Genomic DNA, 17,256 nt, shown 5'->3' on the forward strand with positions numbered 1-17,256 from the left:
CTGATGTGATAATGTCAATCCATTGAAGCATTCTGAGGTGGTTGCTAGATATAGGTAATAATCACTAAATTCCTAGAAAACCCCAGTGAGTAACTTGGCTAGATTTTAATTGTGATTTTTGATTTCTGAATATATATCATGACTCTAATTTCACAAATAAGCAGTTCCTGTGCAGAGCCTCTCAGAATGACTGCAGGATGGCAGGTAGCACAAGCGGTCTGAGGTAGTCTCATGTCTCCCCTCTCTCTCCAGGGCAATTGGTCTCTAAAGAGATTTAAAATGGATCGCCAGGGCGTGACTCAGGTGCTGTCTCGCTTGTCATATATATCTGCACTGGGCATGATGACGAGAATCTCTTCCCAGTTCGAAAAAACAAGAAAAGTGAGCGGTCCTCGATCCCTCCAGCCATCGCAGTGGGGCATGCTGTGCCCTTCAGACACTCCTGAAGGAGAGGTAAGGTCCCTGAGGTTCTCCGCTGTGTCAGAGGTAATGGCTGTTCTGCTCCTGCCCTGTTCCCCCAGGCTGTATCCTCGCTGGGGTCAGCCATTTATCTGCCAGAGAAGTGTTGATGCAGCCTGTGAGAACATCAGTGTCATTCCCAAACAGTACCTCCAGAAGCCTTTGATTTACTATTAATAGCTCACCTAAAGAGGGGATTCCCTGGTGGCCCAGAGGTGAAGAATCTGCCTGCAATACAGGAGACCTAGGTTCAATCCTTGGGTTGGTAAGGTGTCCTGGAGAAGGGTATGGCCACCCACTGTAGTATTCTTGCCTGGAGAATTCCATGGACAGAGAAGCCTGGCAGGGTACAGTCCAGGGGTTGCAAAAGACTCAGACACGACTGAGTAACACTTTTACTTTCTTTTCTCACCTAAAGAGACATATGGGCCGAATTTTCTTGTTTGTTTTATTTTATCCCAAGAGTCAAACCACTCAATGACTAAGGGATAAGAATAGGAAGGAAAATTGGGAGACTCATCACCTTTGCTCATGAGGAGCTCTTTTTAAACAACTCCTTATTTTCCTTGACTCTTCTTAGAGGACATCAAAGTGACAACTGCAGCCATCCAGAAGCATACAGTCCAAGACTTAAAGTGGATTCCTGCTTACTTATATAGGAAACGTAAGCAGTTACGTGAACACTAAACCAAGGAGTTTAAATTGGTTTACAAGACACCAGCCACTTTCTGTGTCATGGCTCTTTCTCCTTGGGTTAGCTATCAGTGGTTTCACTTGATCTTATTCCTTCTAGCTTGTAAACTTCTGGTGGAAGGAACCATGTTAGGTTCACCACTGTATCCCAGGCTCCTTAGTCCAGAGCCTCATTCTGAGCAGAGGTCCCATAAATATATGCTGAATGAATAAATGACTTAATTAGGGCAAGTAAAAGATGTATGTTCCAAAGTATAGGAATTTGTTATGACTTGGGAGAGGTAAAAAATAGAAGTCCATACAGGGTTATAATTTTTGGAAATTACCATTTTTCTCGTAATTTATTTTAAACCATATGGAAAGTCATGCTAAAATTGTGCCGCTTATCAAATTTGCCTAGTCTATGCATCTTGAGCTTTGGGACACCAAGTTCCCCAGAGCTTGCTTCAGCTAATCTCATAAAGAAACTGTTTTGTGTATCACTACAGAAGATGGTTTTTAAGAATTAAAGATGTAATCTTTAAATATCACATGTGTCTCAAGTGGCTTTTTTTTTTCTTAATTTGTCATATTAAGTCCTTCTTTATGTTTGCTTTAAAATTTTTTCTTTGGTCGTATAGAAGTTTAAAAGAATTTTTTTTCATTTCCTTTTTACTTTGAAATAATTTTAGACATACCAAAAAAATTCCAAAAGTAGTGCAGAGAGTTAACATGATCGTTCACCTAGATTCCCTAAATGTGATGTCTTACATAACTATAGTACGTAATTATATTTATCAACCTCGTGAAATTAGCGTTGGTAACAGTATTGCAATTTCTGGACCTTATACAGATTTTGCCAATTGTCCTATACCTAGATTCCCTAAATGTGATCTTACGTAACTATAGTACATAATTAATATTTATCAATCTCATGAAATTAGCATTGGTAACAGTATTGCAGTTTCTAGACCTTATTCAGATTTTGCCAATTGTCCTATCATGTTTTTTCTGATCCCAAGATTGCACTTTCAGTAGTCAGGTTTCCTTAGTGTCTTAATTTGGAGCAGTTTGTTCAGTCTGTCTTTATTTTTTAAGACCAAGAAGCTTATAGAGTACTGGCCAGTTATTTTGCAGACTAACTCTTATTTCATGCCAGAAGTTTTATGTTCATGTATTCACAGTTATCAGTGTTTTTCTTTACTCTTTTTACACAACGTCGTCTTAATGACTATGATATGCTGTTGTTGGGAAATAACAGTTTAGGTAAATCAGTTTCTTTGGGGAGGGGACATTTATAATGCCATCATCATTTCCAGTTCAAATAGTCCTGAGCATTTCTGTGGCTAAATCTATATTTATATCCTCGCTTGTGACTTTAGTATCAGTTCCTCTGAAATAAAGGGTAGGTGCATCCTTCAGGCTTTGTATGAGCCTGCACAGTGTTCCCTGTGAGGCTGCACTACTGTGCCTTGTTGGCAGCAGAGTGGTGAGCTGTATTCAGACACAGAGCGTATTTTGTGTTGTTCATGTTCATTCTTAGACATGACTGTCTTTTGTCTTTTAGGCATGTGGTTTGGTTAAAAACTTGGCCCTTATGACGCACATCACGACTGACATGGAAGATGGACCCATTGTCAAATTAGCCAGTAACTTGGGAGTAGAAGATGTGAGCTTACTGTGTGGGGAAGAGCTCTCTTACCCAAACGTGTTCCTCGTCTTCCTCAATGGTGAGTCTGCTGGGGAGGCAGGTTGATCCTAAACAGTCTTGGGGGGAAGGGGAAGGAATTGACTATGTATTTAAAGCACAAATATACTTTTAATTCTGCAGTCAAATTCTCTGCCACTGACCTCTCAGTTCAGTTCAGTTCAGTCACTCAGTCGTGTCCGACTCTTTGCGACCCCTTGAATCGCAGCACGCCAGGCCTCCCTGTCCATCACCATCTCCCGGAGTTCACTCAGACTCATGTCCATCGAGTCGGTGATGCCATCCAGCCATCTCATCCTGGGTCGTCCCCTTCTCCTCCTGCCCCCAATCCCTCCCAGCATCAGAGTCTTTTCCAGTGAGTCAACTCTTCGCATGAGGTGGCCAAAGTACTGGAGCTTCAGCTTCAGCATCATTCCTTCCAAAGAAATCCCAGGGCTGATCCTCTTCAGAATGGACTGGTTGGATCTCCTTGCAGTCCAAGGGACCCTCAAGAGTCTTCTCCAACACCACAGTTCAAACGCATCAATTCTTCAGTGCTCAGCCTTCTTCACAGTCCAACTCTCACATCCATACATGACCACAAGAAAAGCTATAGCCTTGACTAGGCGGACCTTAGTTGGCAAAGTAATGTCTCTGCTTTTGAATATACTATCTAGGTTGGTCATAACTTTTCTTCCAAGGAGTAAGCGTCCTTTAATTTCATGGCTGCAGTCACCATCTGCAGTGATTTTGGAGCCCCAAAAAATAAAGTCTGACACTGTTTCTACTGTTTCCCCATCTATTTCCCATGAAGTGATGGGACCAGATGCCATGATCTTCGTTTTCTGAATGTTGAGCTTTAAGCCAACTTTTTCACTCTCCTCTTTCACTGTCATCAAGAGGCTTTTTAGCTCCTCTTCACTTTCTGCCATAAGGGTGGTGTCATCTGCATATCTGAGGTTATTGATATTTCTCCCGGCAATCTTGATTCCAGCTTGTGTTTCTTCCAGTCCAGCGTTTCTCATGATGTACTCTGCATATAAGTTAAATAAGCCTCTACTCCCTAAATATACTTTAGTTCCGGACCCAGGTTGACCTTAACTGAAAGGTAGAAAAAAATGGTAACAAACACTTCTTCCATTGACTGGGTCACCCAGGTTCTGAGATGATTTGGCTGTCAGAGCTAAAGGTAAAGGTGCAGAGACCCTGTGGCAGCTGCCAGTGTGTCCTCAGTGGAACAAGTTTCAACACAATAACCTTAAGTTCAAGTTAAATATGTGAGGCATTCTGCAGAAATAATCAGGTCAGCCCTTAGAGTGAGATGACCTGTCTTCAGCCACTGAGTGAGTGAGTGTCGGCAGGCTCTGCAGGAGGGTCCCTTTCCTTCTGCTCCAGCTCCATGTGCTGCTGTCTCACACCCCTCCCCATCCTCTCAGGGTCCTCCAGAGACGCTGCCGCAGGTGTGGCTTGGTGGCCTGAGTGTCTGTCCCCTGCCTGGGGTGCTGCACGTGCTTGTCCTTATCTCAGCCCCCACATCTTCTCCCCGTCCTTCCTGCTCTGGGGAGGCTTCACCATCTACTGTGAAGGCTAGTAGGAAGGAAAAGGGGCTGTTCACTGCCTGCCTGGTCAGTGAATTCTGGCAGCTCACACTGAATGTGACCTTACCCTGCACATTCACCCAGTACCTCCCTGAATCCTCCCACTCACCCTGGGAGCCCAAGTCTGTCTGCTTCATCTCTCAGATAATGACAACAATAGCAGCTTCATGATAGCAATTACTCAGTGCTGTGTCCAGTTCTAAGTGCTTTACAGGAGATCAGCTCATTTAATCCTCACATCACCACAGTGGAAGTGATAGAGCCAGGGTTCAACTCCAGGGCTCTGGAGCCCAAGTTCATGGCCCTGCACAGTGCTGACAGATAAGGAGACAGACTGACTTCACCAGCGATATGCAGTCAGCATGTGGTAGGGCCAACTCTGGATTTGAGTCTCCTGGGCTGCCCTTGACCCCTCTTGCTCCCTCCAGCCTTGTGGACTGGCTGCAGGCTTAGTAACAGTATTTCAAAATGACTGCTTACTGCTGGTTATTGTTTTTATTGAGTAGATATTTTAAGTCCATTAGATGTATTTTTTATTTCAATCTTGAACATTCTTATTTCTTTCTGCTTAGGTAACATCCTGGGTGTCATTCGAGATCACAAGAAGCTGGTGAATACATTTCGACTGATGCGAAGAGCAGGCTATATCAATGAGTTTGTTTCCATCTCAACAAATCTGACAGATCGATGTGTCTATATTTCCTCTGATGGAGGGAGGCTGTGCAGGTAGTGTGTGGCTGGAAATAGTTAAGATCTCTTTATTTACTTTTGAAAGAAATGGACTTGTTTTTATTTTAGAAGTTGCTTTAACCTCTTTCATTGTTAAGATAAATTTAATTCAGTTAGCAAACACCTCATGAATATGCATATTGGCTACTGGGGATTCAGAGATTAATGGGAGTCAGTCTCTGCCCTCAGAGAAATCAGTCTGCTGGGAAAGGCAGAAATAATTAGTAATAACAACCAACTGTGAAGAAAGCTGAGCACCAAAGAATTGATGCTTTTGAACTGTGGTTTTGGAGAAGACTCTTGAGAGTCCCTTGGACTGCAAGGAGATCCAACCAGTCCATCCTAAAGGAGATCAGACTTGGGTGTTCATTGGAAAGACTGATGCTAAAGCTGAAACTCCAGTACTTTGGCCACCTCATGCAAAGAGTTGACTCATTAGAAAAGACTCTGTTGCTGGGAGGGATTGCGGGCAGGAGGAGAACGGGACGACAGAGGATGAGATGGCTGGACGGCATCACCAACTTGATGGACATGAGTTTGGGTGAACTCTGGGAGTTGGTGTGGACAGGGAGGCCTGGCATGCTGTGGTTCATGGGGTCGCAAAGAGTCAGACACAACTGAGTGACTGAGCTGAACTGATGCGAGTAGTAAGTGCTCGCCATTATGTGTTATCTTAATAGGTGCTCTGTCTGTAAGGCTTTAACCACATTCAACCCTATGAGGTTGGATTATTATTTTCATTTAACAAATGAGGTACTGGGATTTGGTGAGACTAAGTAAATTACCCAAAGCCAGATAGTGGTGGAGTCTGTTTTTTACTGGAAAGTTCTTAGAATTCATTTTACTCCAGTAATCCTGATTTTACCGACTATTCTGGTGCTCTGATCTGAGCTTTAAAGGATGCATACAGACATCCCTGGTGGTCCAGTGGCTAAGACTTGGAGCTCTCAATGCAGGAGGCCCGGGTTTGATCCCTGGTCAGGGACTAGTTCCTGCATGCTGCAACTAGGATCCAGTGCAGCCAAATAAATAAATAATGAAGAAAAGCCCAAATTCTTCGGGGAAACAAAGAGGCGGGAGTTGAGTACCGTTGCTTTAAAGGATAAAGGAGAAAAGGAAAAAGGCTAAGGAATGGCAAGAAAGAAAACGTGGCAGCACAAAGAGATGACACCACGTTAGACCCTTAGAAGAGCAGGTGCCTTGTATTCACTCGGAAGATGTTTAGGGCCCGTTTTGTTCAGCTGTGTCAGAGACAGGGACACAGAGACCAATATGACATGGTGTCTGGTGCTTTGGGGGACCTCGGCTGAGGATGTCACCTTGTTTCCCAGGCCTTCACTCAGTTCACCTGAGTCTCTCTTTGGGGATCTCAGATGGTGTGAGGGCATGAGTCGCCGAGCTCGCAGTGGTTGGGGAGGAGGCAGGAGCTGCGAAGTCTGACAGCTGGGAACCTGGACTGCCTTTACCTATGTCTGTCCAGCCTCCCTTTCTCCTTCCAGTCGCTCTCCTTGTTTTCCTTAGGATTGCCCTTCCCTACTGGCAGTCTTCTTGGGTTGGTCAGTCAGGTGCTGTCTCTTGCTCAGCCAAAGATCAGGCATATGACCCAAGCCAGGCCAGTCAGGCTTTCTTCAGAGAGCTTGAATCCCAAGGAGAATAACTGAGAGCAAGACGTGGTCAGAACAGATTCATCCTGGCAGCAGTGCATGCAAGAGACTGCCCGCTCCCCCTGCCTTTCTGGATCTTTGGGACTGTTCTGGCTCCTTTTCTTTCTGAGGCTGAGCCTTGCACTTTTTCTTTCATTCTTATTTTTCTAGTACGTTTTGAGCCTGTTAGTAAATTCTTTAAAATTTTCTTCTTCTTAGTTTTTAGTAAATTCCGTCTTTGCTTAAATTGGCCAGCATTGGTTCCTGTTCTCTGCAATCAAAAAGCCCTAATTGAAGCTTATACCCATGTTTGAATCCTAATGTTCCACTTACTGACTCATGTGACTCTTGAGTTTATTACTTAAGTCTGTGGGCCTTGATTACAGTGCCTTCCTAGGATTGATACAAGGTGTGGTAAGTGCCTTGTAGGGTGCTGGGCAAACACAGAGTACTTACTTACAGCCACTTACATGGTCCAGTTAAGGGTGGGGAAAACACTGACATTTTCTCAATTACTCTTTTCTACGATGTTTCACTACACCCAATATAATATGGCATAGCCTAAAAAGAAAACTAGTTCTTTTTTTAGAAGTGATTTTATAATGACCCAACATAGATCTGGCAAGAAGAATTAGTAGAATTTATGGAATAAAGTGAGAGGTAACTGAGGTGGCTAAGTGCAGTCCCTTCCCTCGCCTGTGCCTGCTGTCCCCACTCCTCAGTCCCTTGTCCTGAGCTAAAGTGCAGCCCCACCTGGGGCAGGGTGGGGCTCCTGCTTCCCTGGTGAGAGGAGCAGCCAGGACTGCAAGGTGCATCCAGGCATCTTCAGCACCTTGTTTCCCCTTTTGTAATCGTGCCAGTCCTCCTCTTAACTGTCTCCAGGTGCTCCTTAGTCCCGAAGGGCGCGGGGACCTGAGGGTGGGGCGCACAAGTGCATGCTGCGTAGTGGCTCCTCTCTGCAAGAACCGCTTGTCTAAATAGCAACAGCCCTAGACGTTCCAAGCCATGCGCCGTCCTTTGTGTAGTCGTTTCTCGCACAAGGGGAGCCCTCAGAGGCAGGTTCCCACTGCATTTACAGGTGAATCTATCAGAACGTGTGGACCGAGGCTCTCTGCCTTACTTAAACCCACGATATCAGTAAAAATCACAAAGTGAGGAAGCTTTATTTTCTGTCAGCTCATACTCACTCTTTGGTTGTACGTAGCTTCAAGTACCCTGCTAATGTCGTCCAGTGAGGTTTATCCTGAAGCAAAAGCACTGTAGACAGCTGACAGTCATCAGACCTTCACTAAAAATGCCACTGTTTTTCTCAGTGACTGGTCTCTCTGACTGCTGACTTCTCCATATTCCCAGTATGAAATCAGAAGACATTTTTGGTATGATGGGTGCATTTACAAAAACATATGATATTTAAGGTATTAAAGTGTGGGGTTTTTTTTTGCTAGACTTTATCAGGTATTATTTCACATTGCTTTCTCATTCAGAACCAAATATTTCCAAAGATACTTGGACGAAGTAACCCTGTGTGTAAACATGTGCTTGTGTATGTGAAAGAGAAAATAGGCCCCTGTGCTCTCACACTTGTAAAAAATACCTGGTGTCCTCAAACAATCCAGAAACATGTCTATAGCTTCCCTCACTTCACTGTAGTGAATTTATTGGTTTTATTCTTCTGTTGAGCTATTGCTATCAAGCTGTTCTTTTCTCTTCCAGACCCTATATAATTGTAAAGAAACAGAAACCTGCAGTCACAAATAAACATATGGAAGAGCTGGCTCAGGGGTATAGGTAAGTAGCCGAAAGCAAAACTTCTCAGTCTCCTTAAGACTCATTTATATGACCTAAACGGAAGTAACGGTGTTTGAGCTGAGCTTTTACGAAAAGCATATTTTCAGTTTTAGTCTCTTAATTCCTCTCTACCGAATATAACAACCTGTTAAAAACCTCTTCTCTATGTGAGCTTGCTTGGACATAGTAAAAATGTTTATCAGTTCAGATAATGCAGGTTATAGATTGTTGGTGTAAATCAGCACAGATGAAGTAGTAGGAGAAAGTTATGTTAATGTAGATATTGGGTATCTCATCATATAGGACTTTTTAAATCAGAGAAGGTATTTTTAAAAGCAGGACCAGATTAACAAGAATCACAGATTTTTCTAATGTTTTGGTGATTTGTGATAACTGTGGTCTAAGAATAACATGTTTCAAGTATCCCAATGTATTGGTACTTTCTGGGAGAGAAGAATGCTTTGAGGCTAAATGAAAGCACATATCTTCCATTATTGCATATAAAATATGGCAGTAAAATGCTTTTTAAGTGTCCATTTCACCAATATTTTCTCAGGAATTTTGAAGATTTTTTACATGAGAGTCTGGTTGAATACTTAGATGTGAATGAAGAAAATGACTGTAACATCGCACTCTATGAACATACAATTAATAAGTAAGTAGGGTCCATAACAGCCGTAATTAAAACCTGTTCTGATGCTAGACGCAGCCTCCTTTTCTCATTTCATCTTCAGTTCTGTTACACAACAGAACTTCTTAGTAGGAACTGTTAGGAGTATTCTGTTTTATAATGAAGCATAATCCATTGCTTATCCAAAGAGTATCACAGAACTGCTAACAAATAATCTTGAGATTTAATTATCCTTCCTTTTCATTTTACACATAGTGTGTATTTCTTAAAAGAAATTGCTTCTCTGACTTCGATTACTGACAAAACTTGAACTAGTGAGTCAGGCTATGTAATGGTGTGTTTATCTCTCAGGGTTGATTTTGTCAGTGGATATCTGAATTCCTGTTGTCAGTGCAGAAATTCCCTATGTTGTTTTGCTGTAAAGATATCTCTAAACTTATGTGCAGTATTGACATGAAATGTTAATGTGTCCACAGTGTTTCTTCTAGAACAATGATATTTTTAGAAATATCTGTGTTCCATTTGAAATACATTAAAAGACATTTATATCACTTGCTGTCAGATGCTTGTGGCTAAGGTACCACTTTGGGCTTGCCTGATAGCTTAGTTGGTAAAGAATCTGCCTTCAATACAGAAGACCAGGATTTGATCCCTTGGTTGGAAAGATCCCCTGGAGAAGGAAATGGCAATCCACTCCAGTATTCTTGCCTGAGAAAATCCCATGGACAGAGGAGCCTGGCAAGCTACAGTCCATGGGATTGCAAGAGTCAGACGTGACTTAGAAACTAAACCGCCAAGATACTAGTTACCTAAAATGAGAATTTTTGCAGTTATATTGTTAAATGGTTAATACTGCCACCTGATAACTATTTATGTCTTCAATCAGGAAAGTGCTTTTCTGCTTTCTGCTGCCAGATGAAATGTACCATTTTATTTTTGTCTTACTATAATTTAGTAAATAATGCTTTTCAGTCAGTTTTTCATTCTTAAATGTATGGCTCTCTCAAAGTACAGTTTTTATACCCCTCATTTCAAGATTGACTGAGTGTAAAGGAGAAGTGTTATATGGTGGAGGTGGTTTAGTCACTAAGCCATGTCTGACTCTTGCGATCCCACAGACTGTATCCCACCAGGCTCCTCTGTCCATGAGATGTTCCAGGCAAGAATATTGGAGTGGGTTGCCATTTCCTTTTCCAGGGGAATCTTCCTAAACCAGGGATCAAACCCATGTCTCCTACAGGGGCAGGCAGGTTTTTTACCCCTGAGCTGCCAAGGAAGCTTCCATCATGGTTACTCAAGCCCAAACCTCAGTTTCAGCTTTGCCTTCTCTTCTGCCCTGCACCTAACATCTAATCACTTAACACACCATGTGGGCTTTCCAGGTATACTCAGAATTTGAGCTCTCATTCACATACTCCCCCATTGGAGGCCACTGCCATTGCTTGTCTGGACCGTTGCAAAAGGCATCTGACTAGGTTTGCACCTGTTCTTACATAGTCTATTCTTCAAGGATCAGAATGCTCTCATCACTGCTCTTCTCAACCCCCTCCCCCACCACCACCTCCCAGTGGCTTCCCCCCCTCCCTCTGCAGTCGTTGCAGAGGCCTTCACGTTCCTACACGGAATCTGCCGCTGTGTTATCTCCTCCCTCACTCTGCTTTGACCACGCTGGCCTCGTCTTCACGTTCCTGCCCCAAGCCCTCTGCCTGAAATGCTCTCACCTACTTGCATGGCTCACTCCTTCACATTCTCCAGGTCTTCACTCAGGCACCACCTTCTCAGGGAGTTTTCCTGACCACCCTATTTAAAGTAGAAGCCCTTCCTTGGTCCACCCCGTTCACAACTTTATTTTTCTAGTGCTTAAATCTTAAAATCTGTAAAATGTGCATTTTATTGATGCATCTGTGTGTTGTCTATCTCCCTCCAGTAGAAGCTTCATGAAGGCAGGGATTTTGTCTGTTTTGCTTACTGCTACAAGTTCAGTTCACTTGCTTAGTCGTGTCCAACTCTTTGTGACTCCATGGACTGCAGCGTGCCAGGCCTCCCTGTCCATCACCAACTCCTGGAGTTTACTCAAACTCATGTCCATTGAGTTGGTGATGCCATCTAACCATTTCATCCTCTGTCGTCCCCTTTCTCCTCCCACCTTCAATATTTCCCAGCATCAGGGTCTTTTCCAATGAGTCAGTTCTTCACATCAGGTGGCCAAAGTATTAAGAGTTTCAGCTTCAGCATCAGTTGGAATATTCATTTGTTTTGGAATATTCATTCCAATGAATATTCAGGACTGATTTCCTTTAGGATGGGCTGATTGGATCTCCTTGAAGTCCAAAGGACTCTCAAGAGTCTTCTCCAACACCACAGTTCAAAAGCATCAATTCTTCGGCACTCAGCTTTCTTTATAGTCCAACTCTCACACCCATACATGATTACTGGAAAAACCATAGCTTTGACTAGACGGACTTTGTCGGCAAAGTAATGTCTCTGCTTTTCAATAAGCTGTCTAGTTTGGTCATAATTTTTCTTCCAAGGAGCGAGTGTCTTTTCATTTCATGGCTGCATCACCATCTGCAGTGATTTTGGAGCCCCAAAAAGTAAAGTCTGTCACTGTTTCCGCTATTTCCCCATCTGTTTGCCATGAAGTGATGGGACCAAATGCCATGATCTTAGTTTTCTGAATGTTGAGTTTTAGACCGTTTTCACTCTCCTCTTTCACTTTCATCAAGAGACTCTTTAGTTCTTCTTTGCTTTCTGCCAGAAGTGTGATATCGTCTACATATGTGAGGTTATTGATATTTCTCCTGGCAATCTTGATGCCAGCTTGTGTTTCATCCAGCCCAGCATTTCTCATGATATATTCTGCATATAAGTTAAATAAAGCAGGGTGACAATATACAGCCTTGACATACTCCTTTCCCGATTTAGAACCAGTCTGTTGTTCCATGTCCAGTTCTAACTGTTGCTTCTTGACTTGCATACAGATTTCTTAGGAGGCATGTAGGTCAGGTGGTCTGGTATTCCCGTCTCTTGAAGAATTTTCCAACAGTTGGTTGTGATCCCCACAGTCAAAGGCTTTGATGTAGTTAATAAAGCAGAAATAGATGTTTTTCTGGAACTCTCTTGCTTTTTCGATGATCCAGTGGATATTGACAATTTGATCGCTGGTTCCTCTGCCTTTTCTAAATCCAGCTTGAACATCTGGAAGTTCATGGTTCACATACTGTTGAATCCTGGCTTGGAGAATTTTGAGCATTACTTTGCTAGCTTGTGAGATGAATGCAGTTGTGCAGTAGTTGGAGCATTGTTTGGCATTGCCTCTCTTTGGGATTGGAATGAAAACTGACCTTTTCCAGTCCTGTGGCCACTGCTGAGTTTTCCATATTTGCTGGCATATTGAATGCAGCACTTTCACAGTATCATCTTTTAGGATTTGAAATAGCTCAACTGGAATTCCATCACCTCCACTAGCTTTGTTCATAGTGATGCTTCCTAAGGCCCACTTAACTTTGCATTCCAGGATGTCTGGCTCTAGATGAGTGATCACACCATCATGGTTACCTGGGTCGTGAAGCTCTGTTTTGTACAGTTCTTCTGTGTATTCCTCTGCTTAATATCTTCTGTTCTGTCCACACCATTTCTGTCCTTCATTGTGCCCATCTTTGCATGAAAAGTTCCCTTGGTATCTCTAATTTTCTTGAAGAGATCTCTAGTCTTTCCCATTCTGTTATTTTCCTTTATTTCTTTTCATTGATCCCAGAGGAAGGCTTTCTTATCTCTCCTTGCTGTTCTTTGGAACTCTGCATTCAAATCTTTTCTTTCCCCCTTTGCCTTTGGCTTCTCTTCATTTCATAGCTGTAAGGCCTCCTCAGACAACCATTTTACCTTTTGCATTTCTTTTTCTTGGGGATGGTCTTGATCACTGCCTCCTATACAGTGTCACAAATCTCCCTCTGCAAAGGAAAATGATTATCAGTATCACCCAACACCAAGTTATCCCATACATCAAGTTAATTTTACTTTAAAAATAAGAAAAAAAGTGGTAGTAATTCATATTTAGGATATTTATTAAAATGTAGAAATGCATAAAGTAATTCCCCATTCCACCAAACTCCACCCTCCAGAAGTAGCCAGTGCTAAAGGTTTAATATGTACTCTTCTAGATTTTTTTTTAGGTAAATGCAAACATACATGCATGGTTACAATTATTTTCAGCATCTTGATATTTTTGTGTGTGTGTGTGAAAACAGGTACAAAGTTTATTTTTTTTTCTTTTTTTTAAATTTATTTATTTTAATTGGAGGCTAATTACTTTACAATATTGTATTGCTTTTGCCATACATCAACATGAATCTGCCATGAGTGTACACGTATTCCCAATCCTGAACCCCCCATCCCACCTCCCTCCCCATACCATCCCTCTGGGTCATCCCAGTGCACCAGCCCCAAGCATCCTGTATCCTGCATCGAACCTGGACTGGCAATTCATTTCTTATATGATATTATACATGTTTCAGTGCCATTCTCCCAAATCATCCCACCCTCTTCCTCTCCCACAGAGTCCAAAAGACTGTTCTGTACATCTGTGTTTCTTTTGCTGTCTTGCATACAGGGTTATTGTTACCATCTTTCTAAATTCTATATATATGCGTTAGTATACTGTATTGGTGTTTTTCTTTCTGGCTTACTTCACTCTGTATAATAGGCTCCAGTTTCATCCACCTCATTAGAACTGATTCAAATGTATTCTTTTTAATGGCTGAGTAATACTCCATCTTGATTTTTTAACTCAATGCTATTAACATTATCATCCTGGATATTTTTCCACATGAATGTATGTGTATATATTTATACATATAAATATTTTAATTGCTTTCGATTATGTTGTCTATACATAAATACCTTATTTAATTTGTTCCACTATTGATGACAATTTAGGCTATTTCTAATTTTTTTGCTATTGCAAGCAACAGGTCAGTTATTCTTAATTTGAGCTAAATTTAATGCCCTTATGCACGGTGAACAGGAAGTCTCCTATTTCCTGTTTAGTATAGAAGCTTAGAGTGGTTTTAATTTTGAATAATATTGAATGATAAGGTGTTACACAAAAACCCAAGTAAATTTTTGGCCAATCCTATAAAATTCCTTTCTGTTTTGTAAAATTCAAATCCAGACTGAAAGTTTGGACTTTCATATAATCTTATATATGTTCTTGTCATGAAAAAAGAGGAAACTCAGATCTTTACCTTCTTCATTTTCAGCTTATCCCAATTTTTACATAAGAAAAAAAAAGTTTTTTGGATTGGTCAAATTGGCCATCATATTAAATATAAACAGAACAGTACCTTTTAACAAACTGTTTCATTCTTGGTTTTAAAATTTTTCTATAAGCTGTTTTTCTATCCAAAAAAAAAAACAGAAAGAAAACAAAGCCTAGAGCCATTTTCCTTTCTGCTGACAAAGACCTAAAGTGTCTGAGAGGATTGGGGTTCTGCGAGGTCGTGAGGTCAGAAGTGTATTCTTCAAAACCAAAGACTGCATAGAAAGCATGCTCTCTAACCAAATGAGGGACAAAATTCAGTACACATTTTTTGAAAAATAAATAGATGGATAACTGGATAAGTGGGAGATCTTTGCCATGTACATTGCAATTAATTCTCCATGATGTGTTGGGTTATCTTGGAAATCACTTCTCTTCAGAAGTACTGTAAACTATTGAAATTACAGTTAAGGTTGTGCTTCAGAAACACTCAAGGGAGGGATAGAGGGTCATTGGAGACCACAGATCCTGGATGTGAGATGTTTCATCAAGACCTGAAAACAGTCTGGCTACCCTTTCCCATTGCAGTATCTCAGTTGCCTTATCATTTAACCAAAACTGAGTTTTATGCAAAATTATATTGTGAAAGTAATCAAGATTCTGACATCTACTAGGCAAAGTCTTACTTTGTGGCCAGTATCTAGAACTGAGCTATCCAGTAAAAATATAATGCAAGTCACCATATAACTTTAAGTTTTCTCATAGCCACATTAAAGAAGTAAAAAAGAAACAGATGAAATTAATTTTAATAATTTTACTTAACCCAGTGTATCTGAAAGATTATCATGTCAACATGTAATCATTATAAAAATATTGAGATAATTTACATTTTTTTTCCTACTAAGTCTCATCTGGTGTGTAGTTATACCATATCTCAATTTGGATGCTAAATTTTCATTGGAAATACTTGATCTGATTTCATAACATTTACAATTGAAAAGGTAGATTAATACATTTAAGTGATTACAAGCATAACTGAAAGATTTAAAATAACTGATTAAAAATTCAGCTTCTCAGCTACACTATTCTAACTTTTCAAGTGCTCAACAGCCATGTTTAGCTAGTGGTTACAGTATTGATACCGTGGTGGCTCAGACGGTAAAGAATCTGCCAGCAGTGCAGGAGACCCAGGTTCAATCCCGAGTCAGGAAGATCCCCTGGAGAAGGGCATGGCAGCCCACTACAGTATTCTTGCCTGGAGAATTCCATGGTCAGAGGAGCCTGCTGGGAGTACAGTCCATGGGGCCGCAGAGACTCCTAGATGACTGAGTGACTAACACTTTAACTTTTCACTTCAGGTCTTAGTAATTGTTCTTAAAGGGGACACATTCCTCTCTCTAAGATGATAATACAACTTTTTCATTGATATAAGTTAGAAAAGTGGGAGAAAGCAGGCCACTCATCCACAGAGATCTATTTTTAAAATTTTTTAAAAAACTTATTGAAGTATGTGTGTCAGTTGCTCAGTTGTGTCCGACTCTTTGTGACACCATGGACTGTTGCCCACCAGGCTCCTCTGTCCATGGAATTCTCCAGGCAAGAATACCAGAATGGGTTGCCATTTCCTTCTGCAACTGAAGTATAGTTGATGTACAATGTTGTGCCATGTAGATATTCTTGATACTGCGTTTCTATATGCTATATATAGTAATTTCTTTAAAACTGTTAGTTATTGTTATTATTAGTTAGGATGTAATAATGTTTTATTTTTTATATAGGCATTCTATATTGTCTCCCTGTATTGCTTCATATAATAAAGTTGCATGTTTTAGTTTCACTGAAAAAAATAATTTGCTTTATTATATTTTATTTATGTGTGGATTTTTTCCTATCAGCTTTACTAGCATCAAATTTTATTATGAGGTTTTATTATTATATATGTTTTATATATAGATTTTTATATATATTTATGTAAACTTAAATTTTATTGTCTAGATCCCTCTGGGGCCTGGATAGTAATATTTTTTATATCCTTAAAGAGATATTTATTTTGTACTTGGTGCCTGAGACGTCTGATTCTTAATTAACTTGATAGAGATACCACCCACTTGGAGATTGAACCTTTCACTCTCCTTGGAGTCTGTGCTGGCCTGATCCCGTACCCTCATCACAACCAGTCCCCGAGAAATACATATCAGTGTGCCATGGGGAAACAAGCCATGGGTAAGAATTCCTTCTTGAACTTGGTTCTGAACACTTGGATGAATACTTATATCTTGATTCATGTTTCACCAGTATTGCATGTTTGGCCGAGTCAGATGTTGCTGACACACCTGCGTGTTACCAAACCCAGGAGGTTGTGGAATTCTGCAGTGCTTGCAAGTTCCCCTGTCCTGTCTCAAGCCTAAACAAAAATGGAGAAAACCTCTCTGAACTTGTTCCCTTGGCCAAACAAAAGGATACATAATAACTATCACAGAATTACAAGGTAGTAAATGTAAAGAGAACAGCCCTATATGAATGTAAGTTATTAACCAGGAGAGCTGGAAGAAAGAGCAGTGGAAACTGGAGGTAGAAGGAGGAGAGTGGAAGGCGATAGGGATAAGAGCTACAGTATTGATTAGGATGTACTTAGTCCTTGTCTGGATGACGATCACTGAGCCCGTTATATCCATATAGTTGCTCCTGTAGCTCCTGAAACATTCGGTATGTGTCACAGTTTCCTGAATTTGTGTTTCTTTCTTTCTTCTTTTCTTTCCTTTCATTCGTTCGTTGATTTTTTTGTCATCCAT

General features: G+C 41.1%; 1 protein-coding gene across 2 annotated transcripts in view; it reads left to right on the forward strand.

Annotated features, from left to right (window-relative positions):
• POLR3B (RNA polymerase III subunit B) overlaps window positions 1-17,256 on the forward strand; it is a 115,719-nt gene that overhangs the window by 49,942 nt on the left and 48,521 nt on the right. For both annotated transcript variants that reach the window (XM_069585244.1, XM_069585245.1), the window contains exons 14-19: window positions 253-453; window positions 2,699-2,861; window positions 4,989-5,142; window positions 8,502-8,576; window positions 9,133-9,231; window positions 16,560-16,687. In XM_069585244.1, the coding sequence (XP_069441345.1) occupies window positions 253-453; window positions 2,699-2,861; window positions 4,989-5,142; window positions 8,502-8,576; window positions 9,133-9,231; window positions 16,560-16,687 (820 nt within the window). The remainder of the gene's footprint in view (window positions 1-252; window positions 454-2,698; window positions 2,862-4,988; window positions 5,143-8,501; window positions 8,577-9,132; window positions 9,232-16,559; window positions 16,688-17,256) is intronic.

The sequence above is a fragment of the Ovis canadensis genome, chromosome 3, assembly GCF_042477335.2.
Source record: "Ovis canadensis isolate MfBH-ARS-UI-01 breed Bighorn chromosome 3, ARS-UI_OviCan_v2, whole genome shotgun sequence".
Taxonomy (NCBI): Eukaryota; Metazoa; Chordata; class Mammalia; order Artiodactyla; family Bovidae; genus Ovis; species Ovis canadensis.